The sequence below is a fragment of the Aspergillus pseudodeflectus genome, assembly GCF_044049435.1.
Source record: "Aspergillus pseudodeflectus strain CBS 756.74 chromosome Unknown BJX68scaffold_94, whole genome shotgun sequence".
Lineage (NCBI taxonomy): Eukaryota > Fungi > Ascomycota > Eurotiomycetes > Eurotiales > Aspergillaceae > Aspergillus > Aspergillus pseudodeflectus.
Genome location: NW_027263870.1, coordinates 40,393 through 62,573, shown reverse-complemented (window position 1 = coordinate 62,573; position 22,181 = coordinate 40,393). Strand labels below are relative to the sequence as shown.

Genomic DNA, 22,181 nt, shown 5'->3' with positions numbered 1-22,181 from the left:
TGAGGCCTTGGCACAGTGATGGGGCTGGTTCGAGCTCGTTGTCCGCATTGGTTATCGGCATATTAACAAGTTGGGGAATTTCCAGGGACAATGAATAGTAAGAGAACATCGATGTGCGTATGGACGCCCCGCGCCCGTCATCAGAGGTTTCGGTCAGTGTCTCAACTGGCATACTGGATGAGATGAAGCTCACATGGCTTCGTGCCTTGTCGACCGAATGAGGATACTTTCCGCGCGGGAAGATGAGGAGGAGTTTGTAGGAAGAAATGAGACCTGCTAGCTTCTAATAAAAAGCGCTTTTTGCCCCACTTTCTCAATTCTGGGTTCATATCCCATGATCGTGGGTGGTGTTCGGCGAGGCCGGCATTTGCTTGAGCCCTGGCCCCAGGAGCGATTGTCCACGGCCGGGACACGGCAACTTTTATACCTGGTAAACTGAGTAAAACCGTTTCCACGCGCTGTTGTAGATTGTGGTACTTGCTGTGTTCCGCTCTGCATGAGCCCTCAATCCTGATCACTTCGTATTCCCGTTCGTTGATAAAGGTCAATGCCCAAAAGGTTGGAAATGCCTACCGGCTGGACCTCCCTAAACACATGCAAGTACACCCAGTGTTCTCACTAGAGAAGCTCCGTCGAGCTGCAACAACACCACCACCACCACCACTGGAGGCCAGATTGCCGATAAGCAAGAGCCCATTCAAGTGAATGGTCAAGAGGCATGGGAAGTTGACGATGTCTATGACGCGAAGAGGTGGTTAAGGCGCGCCAGTTCTGCGCTAATATGATGGCGGGAACTGGTGAGTTCATGCAAGCGAGCCTGCTATTGGATCTGAACGTTGACGCCCAGCTGGTTCCACTCCCAGACCCAGTCGGCGGCCTGGATATGGAGAGCGTTAAGCTCTTGGTCGTTCAAGCCACTGAAGTGGCGGCGGAGTTACTCGCGAATGCCATTACCCGCCATGGTATCGAGGCTACATACCAAAGCCAGCTGCTCTTGGAATTCTCGGGCTCCTCAAGAAGTCCCATGGTAGGTTCTCTGCAAAAGCGATCGAGGCGTCATATGTCGCCTCAACGCCGTGTACAACTGTCGGCGGTGGGGTTGATGTACTCCTGGATGACGCTGAGCACCAGGTCGAAGAATCGCCTTTTGGACAGACCAGGCAGGGGTGTATATGGGTCCAGGGCCACGGCAACCACAACTTGCCGCCATCAGGCAAGGAGTGCCTGCCTGGACGCGATAGAAATTGCAGCCGGATCGATGCTCGTAAGGGATTGAGCATGAGCAGGAATAAAGGGCAACTTGATGGCAAACAGCTGGTTAGTACTGGGTGGCCAGTCGAAGGTGAGCCCTGCGATGGGGGTATTGTTGAATCAAATGTCTCTGGAAGTTACCGTCGCTCTCTGCCCAGCTGGTCCAGCTTCTGTCCCCCCTCGCTGTACTCCTTTCCTGGCTGGAAACGCGACAGTGCCTCCGCTGCAGGCCACACCGACATGACATCTCTATCGACAAGCTGGCCCCGGTGCCTTGTTCGGTGCAGTATGGCCACATAATCTGTCTGGCAGTTCGGTTTGCATTGAAGGAGAAGACCAGCCTCGTGAACCGATGCGTGTTCGTGATCACTCCACGACCCTGCCTGGATGGTCTCGTTGCCGTAATCCATATGGTTGGCGTTTATCCGGATGATTACTTGCCAGGGTGAGACTTGCGAACCTCAGCTCGTCCAGTCCAGAGAGTAGGACTGATATTCTCACCGAGCATTGATTCTCCCACAGAATAAAATAGTTCGATCCTGCCACCAGCGGTGGGTACAAAGAAGCGTGATACTCGACCCAAGACCATGACCGAAACTCTTTCGTTCATAAAGCGCAGCATGGCACAAGATAGCTGTTGAGATTAGCGTTCTCTTCAGCGTCTTCTGTTTGCCTCTGGTTCTTTTTGCCGCCACGTCGAAATACATCCGATACTCTTGGAGTTCGGTGAAGAATGTTGTTCAGAGTGGAGAGTGTCACCGCAAGCTGGAGGTCGAGGTGAGATCTCGCCTGAAATGGGTCTCTCAATCCTGGACTTTGATACCCAGATTGGCATTGGGGGGGCGTGGATGCAGTGAAGGATAAGGTGCTTGTATTATTGGTGGTTTCTGCTGGTTTTGTGAGCGTTTTGAATGACGACATGTAGAGGGAAGGCGTGCAGGATGCTCAACTTGTGACATGCTTAGGCCCGGTCTAGCGTTAGTGTACGGATTGCAGAAGGGTGTTGTGGTGGGAGAACCGAGACCTATACAGTGGCATATTGTCAGCACGGCGATAATGATCGTATCAAGGAAAGTAAGGCCATACAGGTCGCGAGCAAGACCCTGAGTTTCTCGTAGAGTCTGACCCGACTGATAGATAGGATTGCCGTCGACCTCGACCACTACCCTAAACATCACTAAACTTCGCCATGCATCCTACCCATTTGCGGCCAACCTGCTCTTCGAGCTCTGCAGCCTTGGCAGCCACAAAGCACACGTGCTTGTCATCTAGGGTTGTGCGTGTGGCCCCCAGAAACGGGAACTTGTCCTGCAAGTGATACCCGCCTCCTCGAGAGCAAACTCATTCTCAGCGTCGTACTTGCGGCTGGGGTATGCGAACATCTCGAGCCTGAATATCTTGCTTCCGCTCCAACTGTCCCCTCCCATTCTTCTCGATACGTCACCGGGTCGCTAAGCATAGTGGTATCTTTCCAGATCGAACGCCATCCCGTACGAGACCAGTAAGCGGTGGCCGTTGACAGCTAGTCCTGCTTCGCGGGGGAAGTGGCGAACCGTGTGCCCAGCGAATCCCCGGCGGCTCCCTGCCCTTTCTCGATCAAGACGTGGGGATGCAGGGCATTCTTTGTGGTCGCCCACCAAGATCACGATTAAGATCGATATATAAGATATGCATGGGGTATTTCTCCACCATACCTGACTATCCCCTTACGGCGCAGAGGACGGCCTGCCACCTCATCCACGATGATGGTGGACAAGGCTAAACGGAGAAGTATGATTGTGGACGAGTCTGGTGGTCTCGAAAGTGGACTTGATTTGGAGCCTTCCTTGGTATGTTGTACTACACGCTGGGTAGAGCCGGGCTGGATGACATTAGGGGCGTTGGAAATGGCTGGATGGTCGACGACGCCAAAGCGTACCTGGCACTCCTTGATCCAAACGGGAAGTACTGCTGGGGATTATGGGAGACCGGAAGGTGTCCAATGAGCACGTGGGTGTGCAATCGTCAATATTAGGGTATGCAGCACAGGTCACACTGCGCTTTGTCGGGCCTTGCTCAAAATGATGGGTATTTTCCAGGCTCATGTTGATGGCTGTATGCATATCATGCTTTTGACAGCAGCCATTAAGATCCCCAAGCCCTGCATTTCGGACACTGATAGAAGTTCGCGTTTGAAGTGCTTTGTGATGGCGGAACGGACCAAGGGATCAGTGCGTACAAGAGCTGCTTTCCTTGTTGTAAAGAGCCAAAGCCAATTGATCATGGTCGTCTGAAACGTCGCTTACCAAAATCCGTGATCGAGAGACGAAGATAACTATGCATCCTGTACGCAGGTTGACCATTCAGTGTAGTGGGCATGCGTGACTCACCCGACTAACTCTAGAATCCCCTCGTTCCCAATTCTATAGATCCCGGTGTATCCATTTCTTCGCTTCGTCTAGTGCGTCAATCGATAACCTCTCCCGTCTCTCACAACTGCAATTCCCAAGTCCCAAATGGCCGCTCGTTCACTAAGGGGTGTACTCGCCACGCAACGATGCGAGTTCTGCGAGTTGGGCGGGTGGACCGTCCACTGAATAACTACTCCGAGAGTCGTCACGAAGGGGATGGTGCAAGTTGAAATGGCGAAGAACACGAAGAGTCTCTCGCTTGGCGTGTTGAGCGCGAGGCGAGCAATGAGAACACTTGTACATCTTCGCTTCCTGTCGGCGTCTAGCTCTCTCAGCACGGAGGGCAAAACATCGAGGCCGTTTACCATCTCATGGCTGTGTGGATCGTAGATTTAACCGACAATGGGGGACAACACGCTCATCCTGCCGCGAAGTATCTCTCCATATACCATGCCCAGCCTGCATACTAATGACCGTGTCCAGGCCACCATCACGCTCGTGTCTCTTGCACTCGACTATTGCTCCCACTTCGTGGTTTGCCGTCGACTGCAGCTGACCATCCGTCCCCCGGTGAGGCTCATTCTAAGGAGGCTTCCAATTCCCTCGATAGCCCCACGAGCACCACATGTCCCTTTCCCGGAGGAGAGCCCGACGCCCACACGTCAATAATGGCAAGAGTATTACCATAGGGTCCATCCATCGCCCGTGCTGCAGGACAATGAACCGCGCCACTGTACCTTGATAACACGCGGTAGGAGTGGTGGATGTGCACTTTACCGCTCAGGATGCATCCTGGAGCCATGGATCTCACCGCCCGAGGACGGCCAAGGTGCAGTGTGGACGAATATTTGGCAGGTCTTCTTCTCGTTCGGTTCCTGGATAAACAGCGACGGTGATACCAAGAGACTCGGAGCTCACGGGCTCGAGTGGAAAGAGAGCTGATTCGACCACGCGGTTGAATCGAGCAATGAATTTCCTCTTCCACTCTCTTGTAACTTGCTCTTCCTCGTTCTCGAGAGCGTGTTGTTGAGGGAGGGAGCATGTCGTGTATTTGGCCCAGGCTCTCTTCAGGGGAGTTGTTATCGATTTTACTCGCAGAGAGCCTAATCTCCACGGTGCCATGTCTCCTTTGCAGGCCCCAACAGAGTTGCAGCCCACCCACACTCTGATCTGATCAAGCATGTCTTGCACATGGTGTCGCAAACTCCGTCCTATTTTGGCGCTGTCAGATCACGCTATCCAATTCGCGGGAGAGTTGGGGTATACGTACCTTGAAAGGAGGGAATATCCACGTAGCTAGACTCGATCCGTTCAATGTGCCAAGCGGACCGTAACTTGTGCCTCGAAAAAAAAACTGGACTAGGCCATCCCAGCCGGCACAAAATCATGGATAGTGCCTTGTGCGTTTTGGTTTCGCGTGATTAACGTACGGTGATGCTGGTGGCGTTTGCATTTGCATCGGTCCGGACATGCTGAAAACGGGTTTATGAAAGACCCTGGAAGCGGAGGGGAGTAACGGTCCCAGCCTCTGACAATCGCCAATGAACCGAAGATTGGCCTCGTCTTTCTTCTGCCAGACTGGCCCACGAGCTACGGGGTCGGATCGCGTTGCCCCTGGTTGCTCTTTTCTTCCTTGGACACGATCTCAGTGTACCTTGGGCGTCTTGGCTTTCTCACCAAGGCACGGAGAAACACGGATCGATGGCCAAGGGGATATTGAAGGAGGGAACAATAGCAAGAGATATAACAAGAAATCTCAGACGAAGACGAGGAAGAAGAAAAAGTAAGAGAAAAAATGGAACGCTGAAGTACATCTGTTCTACCTGTCCCCTCCACCCTAACCCACCTCACCCCAAAGACCCTTGTCAGGTAAGAATAAAAGCAAAAGAAGAACCAAAATCAAAAAAAATCGGGGGGAGGGGGGCGCTCTTATACCCCAGCAGCCTCTTCGAGATCATTCCATCCCGAACAAAAGTGAAGGATGCTGATGACACGCCCGTGAAGTGGCGCGGTCAAGATGGGGGCAGGTGAGGTAGGTGACTTGGCGTTGTTTGCGAAGTGGGGAGAGATGTTGTAGTGGTGAATGCCGTACTGCGACAGACTCCATCGGGGTGGGCATTGACTGTCACTAGTTTGGTTGGCGTTGTATAGAACAGGAGGGTGAGTGTGTCCCGAGGCCGAGGCGCTGGATGTGCTCCATTTGAGTGGTTGGATCCATCATGCTGACATGGTGGTAGTGATTGGACACGTTTGGGAGTTGAGAAGGTCCAGTAATCTACCTACTCAACCGCTGTTGTAGAGCGAGCCCCAACTGATCCGGGGCGGGAAGGGAGCGAGACAGCAACGGAGGAGGCCAAAGACGTGGGATTGCGAGATACAATCCGAGGCGATGCATCGTCACTCAGGGAACATTCTTGGATGGAACATCGTCATTAACATGATTAAGAACGTAGTTAAGATCGGCCCTACTTGCCTGGGAGGTCAAGGTTCTTCACCAAGCCCAGGACTCCAACGAGGTGAAGGAGTGAAGATGGGAAGGAAGTTTTATTTGGGCTCAGCAGGAAATTATATAGGGAAGCAGGGAGCGCAGAGTACTGTAGGTAGTTGGGATGCGTGCAAGCTTCTGGCTGACAGGCGTTTGCCGCGTGGATTGACAGGCCATCTGCATGGACAGCTCATCGCAGGACTATGCAGGTCGGTTTGCTGGATGGTGGAGTAGAAGTACGTAGGACAGGGATGAGGTTGGAAAGGTATGGAGGAAACGATTTGTCTATGTATGCAAGCCGATATATACAGTTACTTGGATTGCCACCGTTTAAAGGCGTCGGCGAATCCAACATCCCCATCTTCAGCATCACCCGCATCGGTCCCCCGCAAATCAACCAGTGGCACCATCGACGGCCGGCCATGCGCGCATTGAAAAGGAAACACGCAGGTAGCCAGCCGTCTGACCAGGTTCCGACACTCATCCAGACTCAAGACGTCGTTGAACATGATCGCCGTTCGACATGCACGCGAGTTGAGCAGATCCAGAATCCCAGTAGGGCAGCTGGCCAGTCGTGCCATCCAACCTTTACGCTCGGCCCTCCCCACGGCCGGTGATGATGGCCGCGAGCTCCCGTTTTCTGCGCGTTTCCAGATCTCGCCGCGAATGATGTTGACAATCAGCTCCGGCTCTGTCCGGCAGCGCTCTGCTATCATGGCGGGTAGTTTCGAAACCGTCACAGATGCTTTGCTGCTCCGTGTCCCTTGCTCAACGGCATACTCAATACCCCAAAATCTGAAGAGCTCCTGCTGCTTCCTGAACAGGAGAATCTCAGTATTCGCTATGTCAAAAATGACAGGGTCCACCTGGATGGTCCGTATGCCGTTTGGGTCGAAGAACTCTTCAAACAGAGATTCTACCCGGCACCGCTCATCTGCTGCATGCTGGTCAATGAGAACCATGGTTGGCTCTGTTGCAGCAGCAGACATATCTACCAGGATGAACTTTTGATCCACTTGTCCAATCACTCTAGCGGCTGCAAGGTCGTCCTTTCGCAGCTTGCCACGATACCTGGATACGCCAAAATTATCCAACCCACATAGCTTCTGGCTAGTGTCATCAGTCTCAGTATCGACCACGTTGATGGGCTTTTCAGCCCGACCAAAAACAGGATTCTTCCAATCATCCAAAAGATTCTCCAACCATGTGTTCTGCTGCGGTACAGCCGTTGCAGGAAGTTTCGTGCTATCCAATCGTCGGATCAAAGACCCATTAGACCTAGGACCGTTTGCGAGTGCAGAAGCCGCGGAGGGTCGGACATTGACAGACTGGCCTGTCCTTGAGTTAACCCAATGGCTGACGCCCGTGTGCGGGTCAATCCATGGAATTATTGCGTCCCCTTTGACCTCCTCGGTACGACTTTCGGTATTGGCCCTTTCCGATGCAAATTCAGATACACTATCAGAAGTCGTCTCCCTCGTGTCTGTACTCTGCGCAACTGTATTCCTGACCGGCTCAGCCGTTACGCCCTGGGCCTTGAGACCCGCAGCACGACTATTCCCACTCTTAACTCGAGACCAGCTCCCAAAATGTGTGCCAACGGTTGATCGAGAAAACGACGGAAATCGTATCTGGTTTCCAGAAAACTCGCCGTTCCCGGCTCTTTGGCGTGGTTTGCCGGGCGATGAACTCTCTCTATCTTGGACCGAGTCCTGGCGCTTTCTCTTTCCACCCCGCGGACGCATGTTATGCTCCTTCAAGAATTCGTTGATCATAAGAGAAACAACATCCAAAATCCTTTGTAGCGACTTGTCCGACTCTGGAAGGTCTGGATCGTTGGCTATTGGCCCTGAATTGATGCGGATATAGAACATCGGCCACTTGTTCACTTGCATGGACTTGCCGCGGCGGCCATCCAGGTCTGCCGCTTCGTTTGTAAACGGCGATGTACCGCCAGTGGTTCCAAAGTCCGACATGGCAAACAGCCGGTTGACCTCGCTGTACAGTACGTTTGTTTGGTTTTGCGCAAAAACTGGGTCAATTCCTAGAGAAATAAACTGAACCTTCTTCGACGGACTTGGAACAAGCGATAGCCCGGCATGAACAGTAAGACCTAGCGCAACTGCCGATACGGCGTGCCATTGTCTGGTACTCTGAGTATCAACCAGGCCTGCCTGCGAAAGAATGGAGCTGAGACGGGTGAGATTTAGGTCCCCGTTGGCTTGTGCTCCTTGTCCATGAGGACGAATCGTCAACTTGCGTTCTTTATCGGCATCTGATATAACCAGCTTCAGAACGTCATCATGGGCGATCAATAGCGAGATTAATAACTGTTTCAGGTCATCCCACTGGCGGTCCAATCCGTCTGGCTTCTGCAGAGTTAGGGCGCGGTTTTTGACGCGGACCGGCATGTTTCCAAAAAGATCATTGACGGTGACACGGGTTCCGTGTTCGCTAGCTCTGAGCCCATGATGGCTTGGAGCAGGCAAGAGGCGAGCAACCGGTGTCGAATGATGAAAGATGACCGTATTGGTGCTGACATTGTGGAGATGATGCGACGTGATTGTCAGCAGCGCGAGCGCAGACAACGATGCCAGGAAAGAGCCCCTTCGGCCATGCACAGGTGATTGCGATAGCAATTTGGAGGTATCTGCAGAATCAGCATGAAATCCTTCAACAGGCAGGGCGTACGTACGATGGATCTTTCCCAGCCCTCCATCAGGCGCAAATTCTGCAGGCAAAATCCCATCGCCGTCATCTTCAACCACGCAACCGCCCCTTCGGTAGTCGACAGTGACAAATATGCTCTGGGCGTTTGCATCCAGCGAATTCTTCACCAGCTCTGCGATAACCCCATTCAGGTGGGTAATTGATGTGGATGATTTGATTTTTGCAACCACTTCAGAGGGGAGTGGCTGGATTTTGTGGCGTGTCATTGCTGGGATTGTGGTCGTGCGCAATATATATGCATGTTGTGCAGCCTCCAGGCTGGGTTCCCCGCCACCTCAGCATGGGTCTTAAAGGAGGTAAATGGAAGTAACTAAAAGCAGTAATCGATATTACCTCGTGGAATTGTTGAAAGAGGTCGCTTCCATCTTCAAGACAGTACTTGTTGATGGCAAGCGTTGAGGAAGTTGCAGACGATGATGTTAGTCCATCTCACGTGATCTACATCTGGGTCCAAGTCATCAACGCATACTTTGAAGTAGTCCAGCCAGCTACACAGAGGCAAGAATATAGTTCAGCGTACGTGGTGAAGAAGACGAGCGTTTTCTACGCAGTGTTGAAGATCTGCTTACATGATAGGCGAGCAATGGCGCCGGCAGGGTTTGCATTTCACCAGGTACGTACATCATCCTTTGAAGTAGTACAAATTGCCTATAGCTGTGGAGAGCTGTGCAAGAGTGACGATGCCCGGTGGTCAAGAACTGCAGAAGCCAAGCCTCAAGCTTGCAGCTTTGCTGTCCATTGAGCTGTACCCTCAGTAAGGGGACATACGGTATGACGAACCCGCAGCTTTGCCCCCAAAAGTACTCCGTACGAGAGTACGCGTCCACCGGATACTTGCGTCCATCGGAGTCTTGTGCATTCCAAAGCAAGTGGCTCGCCGGGATGGATGAGGTTGGGGGGATGAATGGCAGACGCTGTTTGGGCTGAGATGAGGCTTTCATCACGTGAAGCTCCAGCTTGCGGAAACACAAGTCCAAGGATGCTCACGGTCCATTCAACTTCACCTCTCTTGGAATTGGGATTTCACTGACGGAGCTCTCGAGTCTCAACTGCTGCCTACGACCTTCTTCACTCAGTCCTCTCTCCAAATCGTTGCCTGCCCAAGTCACTCCTCAAGTCGCCGCAGCTCCTACGTCGTACCCCTGGCCACTAGGCGCTTATCGATTTGCGATACTCAACTTGCCTGTAAACACTGGTGAACGCAACAGGTTCCAAGCAAGAGCTTGGAGCTCCTTTGAACACACTCAGACACATCAGAAACCTCCATTTCTTCGGCCAAATGGCCACAACAGACGGTCCTGCCCGGGCGCATGGTACTGCATCACCCCTCCATCAACACCGTAACCCGCGCTGACAAACCGTGTGATAGATCGCAATGGACGACGACGCCCGTTCGCCAGCTGGATGAAACGACTTGCGAACCTGAAAAGCTCGACCGACTCCAGCACAATTCGCTGGTCTAACAAACGCCACGGATCCCCAAAGACCAAGAACCGAGGCATCAAGAACAACCCCTACCCCTTGTCCGGCCACACCCATGTCATCCACCAGTCCACGAGCGACCACGCCTCCTCTTCCCACATAAGCGAGGAGCATGGTCGACGGCGGTCTCATTCGCAGAGCGAGCCTTCAATCACATACTCAGGGTACGAGAACCAGGTCGGGGCGACGGGCGCCAAGTCGACTGCCCCGACCATCTCGACAAACGGCGAGACGGCGATTTCCGAAGCTGCATATTCCAAGGCGGGGACAATGGCGACGACGACCGGCGGAGGCGTGAGCACAATCGGCGGCGGCGAAGGAAGTACATTTTCATCCCCGGCGCCGTCTGTCCGGTCGCTCACGACAACGCTGACAACGGTCCAATCCGCCGCACCCTCTACCCAAATTTACAACACACAGAACCCTACACATCACGGCCACCACTACGGACAATCCACAAACTCTGCGCCCCAAGTCCAATTCACCCACCAATTCCCGCCCTCCCCAGCTACTGCCGTCCCCCCGCACCTCGCGCCGCACGGGCATTCCGTCACATACAGCGTCGCAACAGCAAACAACATCCTCACCGACAACGCCTCAATCCTAACCCTCGCCTCCTCGTCCAAACGCCGCCGCCGAAACTCCCTCGACACAAACGCCTCCGTTCGCGCCCTCGCACCGTCGTCCGTCTTTGGCGGCAGCCGCGAGAGCCTACCGCTAAGCGTCCTCAGCGGCGTCGGCGAGGCCTCGAATACCTCGGTACTCAATGCCCCGGGCGTCCTTAGCAGACCGAGCCTAGTCGGCCTCGCAAGCGCAGAACGCGCAAGCGTGTACTCATCCTCCGGCGCAGCACCGGGCGGCGAACGCGGAAGCTTTTACGCGGGCAAGCAGGGCACGGTGGCAGGCGACGGCGCGAGTATCCGCAGCGGAGTCAACTCGCATACGCGGCAGGATAGCAACGCAGCAAGCATCTCAGGCGTCGGCGCTCAATCCATCCTGCCGGGTCGAATCAGTCGGCGGAGCTCGGGGTGGGGTGAGATTACGGGTGAGGGCGAGGAGAGCCTAGAGGAGAAGGCCGAGATCAAGGACGTGAATACGAACAAGGTTGAGGAGCGTTAGGATGAGTAGTAGTTGATGATGTTACGTCTCTCTTTTTCTTTTATCATCAGGACCGTGCACGACTGCCTCTTACGACTTATGTGGAGGTTGGATCATGATGGACGGTCACTCACCGAGGTTACGGCGTTATGGGCAGCCCAATGGATCTGGGCCTCTATTATGAATTGATATCCTAATGTACTCGTAGATTTCCTAATCATTGAAAATGCAACGCAAATTGACTTGCCCCAACCCGAATACCAAGGCAGATAGTAGGTGAATCGTACAGAGCGAGGACCGCCAATGGCAGCTCCGCACCTCGGCTCCCCCAAAGCTCCGCTGAGCTCTCCGAAACATCAACGACGCTCATCGCAACCACAAATTCCAAGAACACCACCACACACCTCGATGAATGCTCCCCAAACTAGATAATGGATTACCGATGACATCCTTTTACACGATTCCACCAACCTGACTGGATAAACGAACGATGAACCCCCTCCGCTGGCTCACCTCCTTCTTCCGCAACCAACAGCAAAACCCACCAGCACCCACGGAATCATTCTACGGCCTCGACCATGCCCTCCTCAACATCACCCTCCCGCCGCCATCCATGTGGATGAATCTCGGATATTGGAAAGTCAGAACCCCTCTCTCTCTCTCACCCCCTCCTTCTCCCCCTCTACCCTTTAGCCTACCCCACCTCACGCAATTTCCCCGCAAAACAACAAAACAGCAAAGCAGCAAAGCAGTTACTGATCCTTTGGTTGAAAGCAATAGGATACAACCTCCTTCCCAACCGCCTGCGCCGCCCTCCTCGACCAAGTCCTCATAACGGCAGGCCTCCTCTCCCCGGATGGCGGGCCGCTGTCGCATCCGAACACCAAGACGTTGCGCATGCTTGATGTCGGGATTGGGTGTGGGGATCAGTCGGTTAGGATTTTGGGGTATGCGCGGAGGACGGACGATAAGAACGATAATGGAGATGTTGATGTCGGCGGGGATGGGCTGCGCCCGCTCTGCGACGAGTATGTTGGGATTACGTCTTTGCCTGTTCAGGCGAGGTTTGCGGGGGAGAGGGTGAGGAGGGTGCAGGAGGAGCAATTCGAATCAGAGGAGAAGGGAATGAGCAAGGATAGCTCGCCTACAGCTACGGCCAAGACCGACACAAGAGCACGGATCTTCTGCGCCGACGCCGCGAAGCCGAATTCATGGAGCCAGGAGATACACACCTCCCTCGAGAGTTATACTCGAGCCTCCACAAAACCAGAAGAAGAAGAAGACACATCGCCAACTCAAGACACCGGCGAGAAACAAGAAGAGGACCCCCGAAAACAAGCCGGCGAAGCAAACGACAGAGAAGAAGAAGAAACCTACCTCCTAGCCCTAGACACCCTCTACCACTTCACCCCCTCGCGCCTCCCCCTCCTCCGCTACGCAAACCGAACCCTGCACGCAAACCTAATGGCCTTCGACATCCTCCTCCCTTCGCGACCCCTCCCACTGCTAACCCGCCTCCTCCTCCGCCTCCTCTGCCTATTCACCAGCACACCCTACTCAAACTTCCTCACGGAATCGGAGTACCGATCCCTCCTACTCGAAGCAGGGTACGACGGATCGAAGATCGAGTTCCGCGATATCTCGGAGCACGTATTTCCCGGGGTCGCGGCGTTTATGAGACGGCGCGTGGAGGAGGCGAGGATGTTTGGGATTAAGGGGGTGGGCAAATATAAAGGTGCAGGTGTGGTGTTTCGGTGGTGGGCGACGGGGGTCGTTAGGGGTGTTGTTGTTGTTGCGAGAGTTTGATCATATCTAGATTAAATATGAAAGATAGTAGAACGGGAGATGGGCAGAGTGGTTCTTTATGGGTCACTTTGTACCTCGTACGTAAAAAGAACTCCGGATTTCTATAGATGTGGAGATAAGATGGATAATTTCCCCGTTTTGCTTCCCCAGAAAATAGAATGCTTGGCTGTGTCACGGACCAGGTGATGGCTCAGTTTTGTGTCTCAATTGTCCTACTGCAGTCCCTTGATTCCCTTACAAGCCTTGTGGAAACTACAGCCGAGGCAGGACTGAGGAGCTGAATGGAGTCCAATTCTAGACACCGACATCATATGTCTGCATATTAAACGTAATCATCACCGAACCCCAACCCACCGAACCCACCAATGTCACCGTGAGACGCCTTCCTCACTCTGAGATGGTATAACTGAACTGATGGAAACCGTTATATCATGTGCACAACGGATGGAAAAAATCAAGGAATATACAACGAAAATTCAATAGAAAGCAAACAACTTCATTTTCGGCTCCAATCAGTAAGTCCCAACACCGATCTTGGACCCAGCGCTACTCCGCTCGCCCTCGGTCTTCTGTGCGGCGAGGAACTTCTTGAACATGTCTGTAATGTCGTTTTCGGCCTTCTTCCCTTCCTCGGCGGACTTGCCGTTCTTCTCGGTGATGAGGTTCTTGAGCCATTGGTTTTCGAGCTCGAGGGCGGTCACGCGGGCTTCGAGGGCGGCGTTCTTTTCCGTGGTCTCCTTGACGGTCTTTTCGAGGGCTTGCTCGCGCATCTTCTTCTTGACTCGGAAGCGCGCGCTGGCGGCCGTGTTGCGGCGGCGCTTGTCTTCCTCAGCGGCGACGCGGGCGACTTCCTCCACGCTCAGGACTGGTGCCTTTTGTGTGTTCTTGCGCTTGGGTGCGGGGGCGGTGGTCGCGGGCGAGGTGGCCGTGCTAGGGCTGGGAGCGGTGACGGAGGGCTGCGAAGGAGAGCTCGTTGTCGGCGATGCGGGAGAGGAATGATTCACGGGCATGCGAGGCACGGCATTGGGAGCCTGCGCCTGGGGCTGAGGCATCGCGTGGAATCGAGCATTCTGCACGGGCATCGAGTGGTGCACCTGGTTCATCTGGGGAGCAGCAAACTCGTTGACATTGCCAAACCCGTCTGGTACAAGTTAGCAATCATTGCAATGGTGATTTGAGCAGCGTTGCCTTGAAAGCAGCATAAGAAAGCACAAAAAATGACGAGCAACAAGAGATATAGCAGCCAGATGCCGAAGTATACAGGTCACGTGAAATGACGCCATAACGGCCCATTCTCACGATATCGCCAAAGTACCTGAACTTGCAGCAAACCCTGACACGCTAATCTAGATCGTCGCACACACGAGCTGATCCACCACAGCAAATGCGCCAATCGTGGCCGGCCCAGATTGCGAATGCGTGGGATGGCGGATGGCGCGCTCGTGCAGGGGCCAGTAAGAAATCATCCCAGTCCTAGCTCAGCCCAGAAATGGCCACAAGTCCGATCGCAATGAAAGAGGGCGGAAAAGCACAAAAGAAACGAGGTGCAAATGTCGACTGCTTCCATGGTCGAGCCATGAAGATGATCCAGAGGTTCAAGTGACAAGAACAACAATAGGCGAGAATAGGCCAGCTGCCTGTAGACTGCACTTACCACCGAGCATGTCTAGAAACTCCATGTCAGGGCTCTGGTTGGCACTCTGCTTGTTCTCCTCCACATGGTCGAACTGCGGGATGTTCAGGTCGCCGAGTTTGTCAAAGTCAAAGAACTCGGTGTTGGTGAATAGGGACAGCTCGTTGTCGAGGTTGAATGCTTCTTGCTGCTGCTGCTGCTGCTGCATAGCAAGATCGTAGGCCGATGGGATAGCATTCAGGTCATCGAGATACTGCGAAAAGTTCGGGGCCCGGCGGCCATTGTATTCAGCCATGGCGGTCGATGAGGCGTGCAGGCCTCTTCCCTCAATTCCCACCAAGAGGTTCGAAAGTCACCCTCCTTTGTATATCAGGCGTTTCGTATCGCAAGCAAGCGTAGTGTTCGTCGTCGGATTGTTCGGACGACGGAGGGGCAACAGCGGACTGTGCCGGTGGTGAGTCAAGAACCCGATGGTTCTGAATCGGTCGGACTGCTGCGTGAATCGGGGGCGTGGTTGTCGACAATGGCAGTGGTGGTGTTGCGGATGGATCGAGGAGAGAGAAGGAGAGAAAGAGGGGACTGAGAGACTGAAAGTGGGACGAGAGAGTCGGCGTCGAGGGAGATTTTGCGTCGGATTGAGGTAACCGAGTGGGGGTTCCAACGTGTCTGCGGGCTGAAAGCAAGTCGAGCGCTGAATAATACGGGCTGCCAATTAATGCCCACTTCGGCAGCCTCCGTGAATTCGCTCTACTTTACTTAGAACTGCCCTGTGCGCTGGTCAAGCCTTTTTGCTTTTGTTGCATGGTATGCTTTGATCATTTGGAACTATTCTTGTCTCCTTTTCTCGAATCTCTGGAAATGCCCTGGCCAGTTGTGCGGTAATCCTTGCGTCAGGAGTGAGCGAATTCCAGCGCTCAAACCCTGAGTTGCCTGACTCCAACCAGAGTTCAGTGCCACACTTGCCACTCGTTCCGAAGTCGGGAGTTGAACCACGGGCAGACCCCAGCCTGCATCCGATCTTCTCCTACGATGACCCGCCGCGATTATTAATTTCACGATACGGAGGACAGCCCACCAAGAGTTGGACTTACACTCGCTTGGGCCTTTAACCTTAAGGCGCGTTCGTACTCCGGCCTGCCTCCATGAAGACGCCTCTGACCTGCAAAGCATTTGACGAGCGAGCGACGTGAGCGGCGATGTTGAAGGATCAACACCCTGACGAGAATGCCTGTCTCTGATCATCCCTCGTTGGCCAGCCTCGCGGTCGGTCCTTCAAACCCAGTCACCATCGCGCGCTCTGGTTGGCTGGCGGCTGGCCCTGGTTTTTATCTTTCGCGCGGTTTGCGATGTAAATATCTCTGCCCTGTGGCCTTGAGATGGCTCAGATGGTGAGGTGAGCTTTCCCCCGCATTAAAGCCATATGGTGCCCCGTACTATTGAATCTGGTGATGGCGAATGCACACTCTTGATCACACAACGTCTTTTCGAGGTAATTCGTGGACCAGTGTTGGAAGCGAGTTGGAGTAGTTGCGCTCAGTAGAGTAGATATGGCGAGAGGAGCAGAAGTTCAACTTCGAGGCGACATGGCATCTGCATGGTACCAATGCGAAGAGGGGTCGGCGGTTGCCTCGCGAATTCTGAAACTGCAGATCTTCTTCGTCCTCCCTTGGAGTCTCCTGGATGTAGATACAGAGTATTTCCCCAAATTTCCATACTCCATACTCCAGAGTCGTGAGATTGTGCCTGCGTAGAAAATTCGGAGATGGCTCGGAAGCACAAATCACATGCTTTATCACCACGTGACGTAGATTGGTTGATCCTTGGCGCAAACAAAACGGCCTCAACAACAACAAGAGCCGTCAACAAGAGTAGCCGAGTATCGACCTCTCTACATCAAAGGCAGGCTCAATGAGCTTGCGCTTTAGATAGAATGCCACGCCAAAAGACTATCCGCGCGCCGACGACCGCCAGTCTCCCCAACAATCTGCGCATCCCCTCCACGACCCCATCCCTCGTCAAGGCGCTCGGAAAGCTCTCGCGCCAGTCCCTCCTCGACCTCGTCTTCCAATGGCTCGACGACCGAAACGTCAAATTCTTTCCTCCATTTCTTGAAAGTGACGAGACCAAGACCGACTCCCCCGATGATGAAGGCCTCCGCCCATACCCAGCCGAGCGCACCCTCAACGACGTCCGCAACGCCTATCAGGAACTGCAATTCCGCAAAGGCGGGAAACGCGAGGTCATCGATCGCATTCTGGATGGGGACTGGAGACACGGAATTACACTGCGACAACTCGCAATGGTCGACATCCGCTATCTAGACGACCACCCATCGAGTTCCCGCTGGACGGCCCTCGAACTTGCGCGCATTGGCGTCTCCCTCCCAAACGCAGACACAGACATCTCAGCCTGCATGCCCCGTGTCCACGCCTCAACCTTCCTCACAACCCTCCAACACCAAATCTCCCCGCTCGTCAAAGCACACTTCTACCTCTCGCGCTCGTCAACCCTCCCACTCACCTTCCTCCGCATCTTCGTCACGCACTCGCCATACCAGAACCCGCGCCAGGCGCCCGAGACACTAACGGACTCGACGCGTGTCATGTACGTCGCGTTCCCGGATAGCTGTCCATATATCTACACGTCTCTGGCGCCAACAACCGCGACGGGCGCGAAACCGAGTGCAGCGTCTGCCGTTGCGACGGATGCGCGGAGTCTCCAGCGTATTGTCCGTGATGCTGTACCGAAGGCGCTCTCGCTCCCGCACCAGCGGTATACGTTGAAAACAACGTCGCTTACGGCGAAGAGCCTCCAGGCACTCCTCACCCTCCGGGGCTCGGGTCGCTCGAATAAGGCTGCCGGCGCGTTTAGTATTTTCGCGGATGCGGTTATCGAGGGGAGCCCGCTTGACCCGCGACCATCGAATACCGTCACGCCAGAAGAACACTACAAACAATCGAAGCCACATAACGATGTCGACCCCGAAAAAGAGAACAATTCACTCAACACAGAAAAGGAAGCAGACCCCTCATCCACAACTCAGAACTCAAAACTCCTCCGCCGCAAAGACACATCAGACCTCGACCCTCGCGCGGCAAAGAAACGCAAAATGGCTGTGAACACCCGCTTCGGGACATCAGGCACACCACTCTCTTCCGCACCACTTGACCGCCTCGACGCGCGACTTCTCGATTCACCCAATCCGTCTCCGTCTTCAGACGCAGCTGATGATGCCAGTGCCACTGATGAATCCCGACCGAGTCTCTCCCTTACTTTCTCCGGAACGGATGTTATAGCTGGTATTCGCAAACTCGCGGAACTAGGAATTGTCAATGCGGAGCGGATGCCTGCGTGGATGACCGGCGAGGACGCGATTAGTGTTGCAGTTGTGAAGAGGGGGAAGGTGGTTAGGGATTCTGGGTGAAACTTGTTATGCTGGCTCGGATTTTTGCGCCTGCATAAGCAGGCTTCCTCATACGATTACAGTCACCGGATCCGGCTGGCTGTACGGTATCTTTCGTTTTTGGGTCTTGATGACCACTACAATCGGAGTCTATGTGCCAAGGATCTTGGATGCACACTCTACAGTGCGTTCTCCATTGAACAGAACGATATTTGAGCTACCCACACCTCGCTCTTCTCTTACAAGTATGAGGAGAACGACTCGAGGGCAGAGAATGCGCATCCCAGAACCAGCTGGCGACTGTCCGCGACACTTGAGGCTTTTGATCCTTGAACCGCTCGCACCCCTCAGCCTCCAGTCGAACCCCCACTTGGGTGACGCGAAATGGATTGAATAAACCGAATGACCGCCAATTTAGGCAGGGTATTAGGCAACCGAACGCCGGCGGTACCCAGTTAAACACAATAAAGGACCGACGAAAACGCAATGTGACCTCTGAATAAAGCGCCCGTAGTACCGTAACCCACATCCCTCTTCTAATAATCTTCGTCGTAGTTGTACGCATAGCTGTTACGCCAGCCAGAGCGAGAGAATTGTCGGCGCACCCAGTGCTGATGATATGTTGAGTAGTCTAGGTTAGTGAGTGGTGTTAGCGGGGAACATGAAGATCGGACTGGGGAGGAACAATCACAAGGATGGTCTCGTACCACGTTCACCAGACATGCCCATTTGGCTTGCCACATTGATATATCCGTCTTCCCCGACTTGGCCCTGCGTGCGGAGTTGTTCCAGGTCCATTCCGACTCTGCCGTCGGCATCTTCGACTTGCCAAGGGGAGCGACTGTGAACGCTTTAGTAACACCAACAGTAAGTTTGCGGGTGGATAGACGCACCAATAAACGCATCGGACTCCTCGCGAGTTCTGGGTGGCAGCCCACTTCTGAAAGCAGTTGGCATGGACATTGTTCCCGCACGCCGCTCGACACCATATGATGTTCTCCTTGCCGGGTTCAAACTCCATGAAGCAGATCGGACAGTCGCCCTCCACTGGTTTGCGCTTCCCATCTGTCTCGGATTCTTCGGCCTTTTCCTTGACGTGACGGAGGGGCGAGTTTTCGTATATCTCGGACAGTTCCTAGCAGAGTCAGATGCTGAAAGAGGATGAGCGGGGTATACTCACCGTCGAGAGGAATGCCAGCTGGTATTGCAGATGTATGGGAGCTTTTAGGACTTTGACTAGGACTGCAGTGGCCATTAATGATAAGTATAACGATGAGAGGGATATGAATAGCACGAAAAAAGAATAATCCATGGATAATGATGGTTAATGATAGCTTGATCAGAAACAGATTGACGTACCGTAGCAGATATGCTTGCATTGGTTCCCCTTCGCACCATCAGGACAACTGCAGGTCGGCTCCTTCCCAATGGTTGTCCTGTACAAGTTCCCAGTCGACCCAACCATATCAAACTTCATCTCCGGGACTCCATCCGCGCCATCAACAGTTTGTCCAACCACGAACATGCTGCTCTATGTTAGCAAAGGCGATTCCAGGCTGTTCGATACTTACCGCTGGGTAACTGCACGCTCTAAACGTTCCTGGAAGCTCTTTGGGGGTGCCTTGCGAAATCTTCGGGCGCGGCGTTCAGAGGCCTGCTCTCCTGTCTCTTTGCCCTTCGAGCTTCTGGCTTTCTTACTCTGGTTGACATTTTCTGGATTATCGAGAGCATTCGTTGGATCTGAGCTGGCTGCTGAGCTTGTTTTAGTTCGTTTGCGCGAGCTCTTCGCCGGAGTTGGAATCGATTCTTTCTTGACAGCACGCTTTCTCTTTGAAACCGCAGTTGACGAGCCCCTCGAGGCTATAGTGCGGGATGCAGCAGCACGGCCCATGATGAGCAGGTGCTGTGATAGAATCGAAGCTAGAGGGTGTTGAATTTTGTAGGAAGGTTGGAGGAAAAAGCAAGCAAACTTTGTGTTACCCAGCGAGTGACGCAAAGCACCTTCCCCAATCGGGCAGACAGACCTGAAGCCCTCGACAGCAATACTGCTAATGGATATCCAGTAGCCCGAGGATAGCATATAACAGCTTCACTCATAGACCATCATGCAGGTTGGCGAGCGTGTTGTATGAGCTCATAGATTGTTCCTTATCGCAGCTGCGATAACTAGTTCCCAACTAGTACTAGCTGCTCTGCCGATGCGGAGGTTTGCTCCTTTTGCTGTGTTTGCGCTGTTTGGTGGTCTAGGCCTCTTCAACGGACGCTTCATGCTGTCACTCTCCAACTCGACCATCAGCAATGGCTCGTCCTCGCGCTCACTCGGGTGCTGAAGGCCCGAAGGAGCCTCATTCAGTCTCTTTAAAAGGTATGTTACGCACTACCACTTTTTGGCCCAATCTAACCAGATGGCGATATAGTTCTGCGGTAAGCACCATCGATTGCGCGGTTGTTGAGAGCCCCTCTAACCTCCACAGCCTGTCGCGGCCTTCTCTAGCCCACCAGTATCCGCTGCCGGCAGCAAATACCAAAATTTCCAGTAAGGCGGGGTTGAGCTTCCCGTCGGATAATGTCGACAATCAATTCATTCTCACACCTCATGTACGTCCTCTGGATCCGCGTGCTCTGCTATGCTGACCGGACAAGCTCATGCTCCCTCCCACATTCGGCTCCGCATATGTCGGCGAAACGTTCGCCTGCACGCTAAGTGCGAACAATGAATTGCCGGAAGATACCTCGCGCGTGATAACCTCCGTCCGGATCGTCGCCGAGATGCAGACGCCCTCCCAAGTCTCCTCCCTAGACCTCGACCCGCCCACCGATAACGCCGTCCGGGATGGACTACAAAAGGGAGACTCGCTACAGAAGATCGTACGCTTTGACCTCAAGGAGGAAGGAAATCATATCCTGGCGGTCAGCGTCAGCTATACCGAAACCATAATGGGCACCGACTCGCAAGCAGCTAGCGGGCGAGTGAGAACGTTCCGCAAGTTGTATCAATTCGTGGCTCAGCCGTGCCTCAGCGTCCGGACAAAGTCTTCTGAACTGGCGTCGTTGGAGGTAGAGAACAAATCGCTCGGCCCTTATGGGAAAACACGCCTCGTTCGCTATTCCCTGGAAGCACAGCTGGAGAACGTGGGAGAAGGGGCAGTCGTGATCAAGGTATGCGCCTTCAATATGTTGAGAGAAAGTTCTAATGTGGACAGCAAACACGACTCAACCCCAAGCCTCCATTCAAAGCGATATCTCTAAATTGGGATCTTGAACGGCCAGACCAAGTAGACACACCACCCCCTACCTTGAATCCACGAGACGTATTACAGGTTGCGTTTCTTGTCGAACAAGAAGAGGGCCAACAAGAAGGCTTGGAGACTCTGCGCAGCGACATACGGAGAGACGGCCGCACCGTGCTTGGCCAATTATCCATCGAGTGGAGGAGCTCCATGGGAGATAAAGGATTCCTGACAACTGGCAACTTGCTGACACGAAAACGGACGTGAATCACAGCCTGAACACTAGTAACACAGCCTGCGCTGTGTAACGGGGACCCCATTTACCCCTCCCGGAAATGATCTCAGACCACTTACTCTCAACGGCAACCGCGAGCAAGCAGACGGTTATCCCCTGCAGAGATTTTCGCCTCCTCAGCGCTACACAGCACAGGCTTAATAAGTCTCCAAGATGGTTCGGCGGAATGTTGTGCTCCGTGGTCTGCGGCTTGGGGCCTTTCGCAGGCGAGCGTTACACGGTGCTGGTAGACATCGCGCCTGGGTAACCTACTGCCGGCCAGTAAAACATCAAACCAGCCTTACTGTACGTGTTGAACAATCAATGTCTCAATTAGTGCGACGCATACAGGCAATCTTATATTCTACCGCGAGTCTGGCCTTCATTCCGTGACGCTAC

General features: G+C 53.7%; 8 protein-coding genes across 8 annotated transcripts; 4 read left to right on the top strand and 4 right to left on the bottom strand.

Annotated features, from left to right (window-relative positions):
* Window positions 1–6,424: 6,424 nt before the first annotated feature.
* Window positions 6,425–9,203, bottom strand: BJX68DRAFT_220199 (putative DNA mismatch repair protein (Mlh3)). Its single transcript, XM_071037897.1, has 2 exons — window positions 8,822–9,203; window positions 6,425–8,776 (listed from the first exon to the last, which is right to left on the bottom strand). Exons 1-2 carry the CDS (start codon window positions 9,060–9,062, stop codon window positions 6,438–6,440), a joined length of 2,580 nt encoding a protein of 859 aa, XP_070892654.1. The 5' UTR covers window positions 9,063–9,203; the 3' UTR covers window positions 6,425–6,437.
* On the bottom strand, window positions 9,204–10,028 carry BJX68DRAFT_220198 (uncharacterized protein). Its single transcript, XM_071037896.1, has one exon. The coding sequence runs from the start codon at window positions 9,795–9,797 to the stop codon at window positions 9,345–9,347; it is 453 nt and encodes a 150-aa protein (XP_070892653.1). The 5' UTR covers window positions 9,798–10,028; the 3' UTR covers window positions 9,204–9,344.
* Window positions 9,833–11,503, top strand: BJX68DRAFT_220203 (uncharacterized protein). Its single transcript, XM_071037898.1, has 2 exons — window positions 9,833–10,169; window positions 10,226–11,503. The coding sequence occupies exons 1-2, from the start codon at window positions 10,136–10,138 to the stop codon at window positions 11,455–11,457; spliced, it is 1,266 nt and encodes a 421-aa protein (XP_070892652.1). The 5' UTR covers window positions 9,833–10,135; the 3' UTR covers window positions 11,458–11,503.
* A 304-nt stretch (window positions 11,504–11,807) lies between these two features.
* Window positions 11,808–13,266, top strand: BJX68DRAFT_249608 (uncharacterized protein). Its single transcript, XM_071042143.1, has 2 exons — window positions 11,808–12,076; window positions 12,217–13,266. Exons 1-2 carry the CDS (start codon window positions 11,927–11,929, stop codon window positions 13,240–13,242), a joined length of 1,176 nt encoding a protein of 391 aa, XP_070892651.1. The 5' UTR covers window positions 11,808–11,926; the 3' UTR covers window positions 13,243–13,266.
* A 325-nt stretch (window positions 13,267–13,591) lies between these two features.
* BJX68DRAFT_220113 (putative bZIP transcription factor (MetR)) lies at window positions 13,592–15,435 on the bottom strand. The gene is made up of 2 exons (XM_071037894.1): window positions 14,897–15,435; window positions 13,592–14,383 (listed from the first exon to the last, which is right to left on the bottom strand). The coding sequence occupies exons 1-2, from the start codon at window positions 15,168–15,170 to the stop codon at window positions 13,755–13,757; spliced, it is 903 nt and encodes a 300-aa protein (XP_070892650.1). The 5' UTR covers window positions 15,171–15,435; the 3' UTR covers window positions 13,592–13,754.
* Window positions 15,436–16,715: 1,280 nt separating this feature from the next.
* BJX68DRAFT_220160 (CENP-N/CHL4 family protein) lies at window positions 16,716–18,796 on the top strand. Its single transcript, XM_071037895.1, has one exon. The coding sequence runs from the start codon at window positions 16,806–16,808 to the stop codon at window positions 18,297–18,299; it is 1,494 nt and encodes a 497-aa protein (XP_070892649.1). The 5' UTR covers window positions 16,716–16,805; the 3' UTR covers window positions 18,300–18,796.
* An 18-nt stretch (window positions 18,797–18,814) lies between these two features.
* BJX68DRAFT_272964 (RING finger protein) lies at window positions 18,815–20,169 on the bottom strand (the record flags this gene model as incomplete). The annotated part of the gene is made up of 6 exons (XM_071047324.1): window positions 18,815–18,909; window positions 18,986–19,119; window positions 19,172–19,413; window positions 19,459–19,520; window positions 19,638–19,804; window positions 19,850–20,169. 6 exons carry the CDS (start codon window positions 20,167–20,169, stop codon window positions 18,815–18,817), a joined length of 1,020 nt encoding a protein of 339 aa, XP_070892648.1.
* A 372-nt stretch (window positions 20,170–20,541) lies between these two features.
* Window positions 20,542–22,039, top strand: BJX68DRAFT_220079 (trafficking protein particle complex subunit 13). Its single transcript, XM_071037893.1, has 5 exons — window positions 20,542–20,643; window positions 20,696–20,702; window positions 20,753–20,876; window positions 20,922–21,437; window positions 21,482–22,039. The coding sequence occupies exons 1-5, from the start codon at window positions 20,577–20,579 to the stop codon at window positions 21,773–21,775; spliced, it is 1,008 nt and encodes a 335-aa protein (XP_070892647.1). The 5' UTR covers window positions 20,542–20,576; the 3' UTR covers window positions 21,776–22,039.
* The last annotated feature ends 142 nt before the right edge of the window (window positions 22,040–22,181 follow it).

Coding starts and splice junctions, on each gene's coding strand:
- BJX68DRAFT_220199 (XM_071037897.1), bottom strand. CDS start 9,062: ATGACACGCCACAAAATCCAGCCACTCCCCTCTGAAGTGGTTGCAAAA. Junction 8,777..8,821: donor AGGGCTGGGAAAGATCCATC/GTACGTACGCCC, acceptor CTGATTCTGCAG/ATACCTCCAAATTGCTATCG.
- BJX68DRAFT_220198 (XM_071037896.1), bottom strand. CDS start 9,797: ATGAAAGCCTCATCTCAGCCCAAACAGCGTCTGCCATTCATCCCCCCA.
- BJX68DRAFT_220113 (XM_071037894.1), bottom strand. CDS start 15,170: ATGGCTGAATACAATGGCCGCCGGGCCCCGAACTTTTCGCAGTATCTC. Junction 14,384..14,896: donor GTTTCTAGACATGCTCGGTG/GTAAGTGCAGTC, acceptor AACTTGTACCAG/ACGGGTTTGGCAATGTCAAC.
- BJX68DRAFT_220203 (XM_071037898.1), top strand. CDS start 10,136: ATGGCCACAACAGACGGTCCTGCCCGGGCGCATG. Junction 10,170..10,225: donor CGGTCCTGCCCGGGCGCATG/GTACTGCATCAC, acceptor ACCGTGTGATAG/ATCGCAATGGACGACGACGC.
- BJX68DRAFT_220079 (XM_071037893.1), top strand. CDS start 20,577: ATGGCTCGTCCTCGCGCTCACTCGGGTGCTGAAGGCCCGAAGGAGCCT. Junction 20,877..20,921: donor AATTCATTCTCACACCTCAT/GTACGTCCTCTG, acceptor TGACCGGACAAG/CTCATGCTCCCTCCCACATT. Junction 21,438..21,481: donor AAGGGGCAGTCGTGATCAAG/GTATGCGCCTTC, acceptor TAATGTGGACAG/CAAACACGACTCAACCCCAA.
- BJX68DRAFT_249608 (XM_071042143.1), top strand. CDS start 11,927: ATGAACCCCCTCCGCTGGCTCACCTCCTTCTTCCGCAACCAACAGCAA. Junction 12,077..12,216: donor TGAATCTCGGATATTGGAAA/GTCAGAACCCCT, acceptor TGAAAGCAATAG/GATACAACCTCCTTCCCAAC.
- BJX68DRAFT_220160 (XM_071037895.1), top strand. CDS start 16,806: ATGCCACGCCAAAAGACTATCCGCGCGCCGACGACCGCCAGTCTCCCC.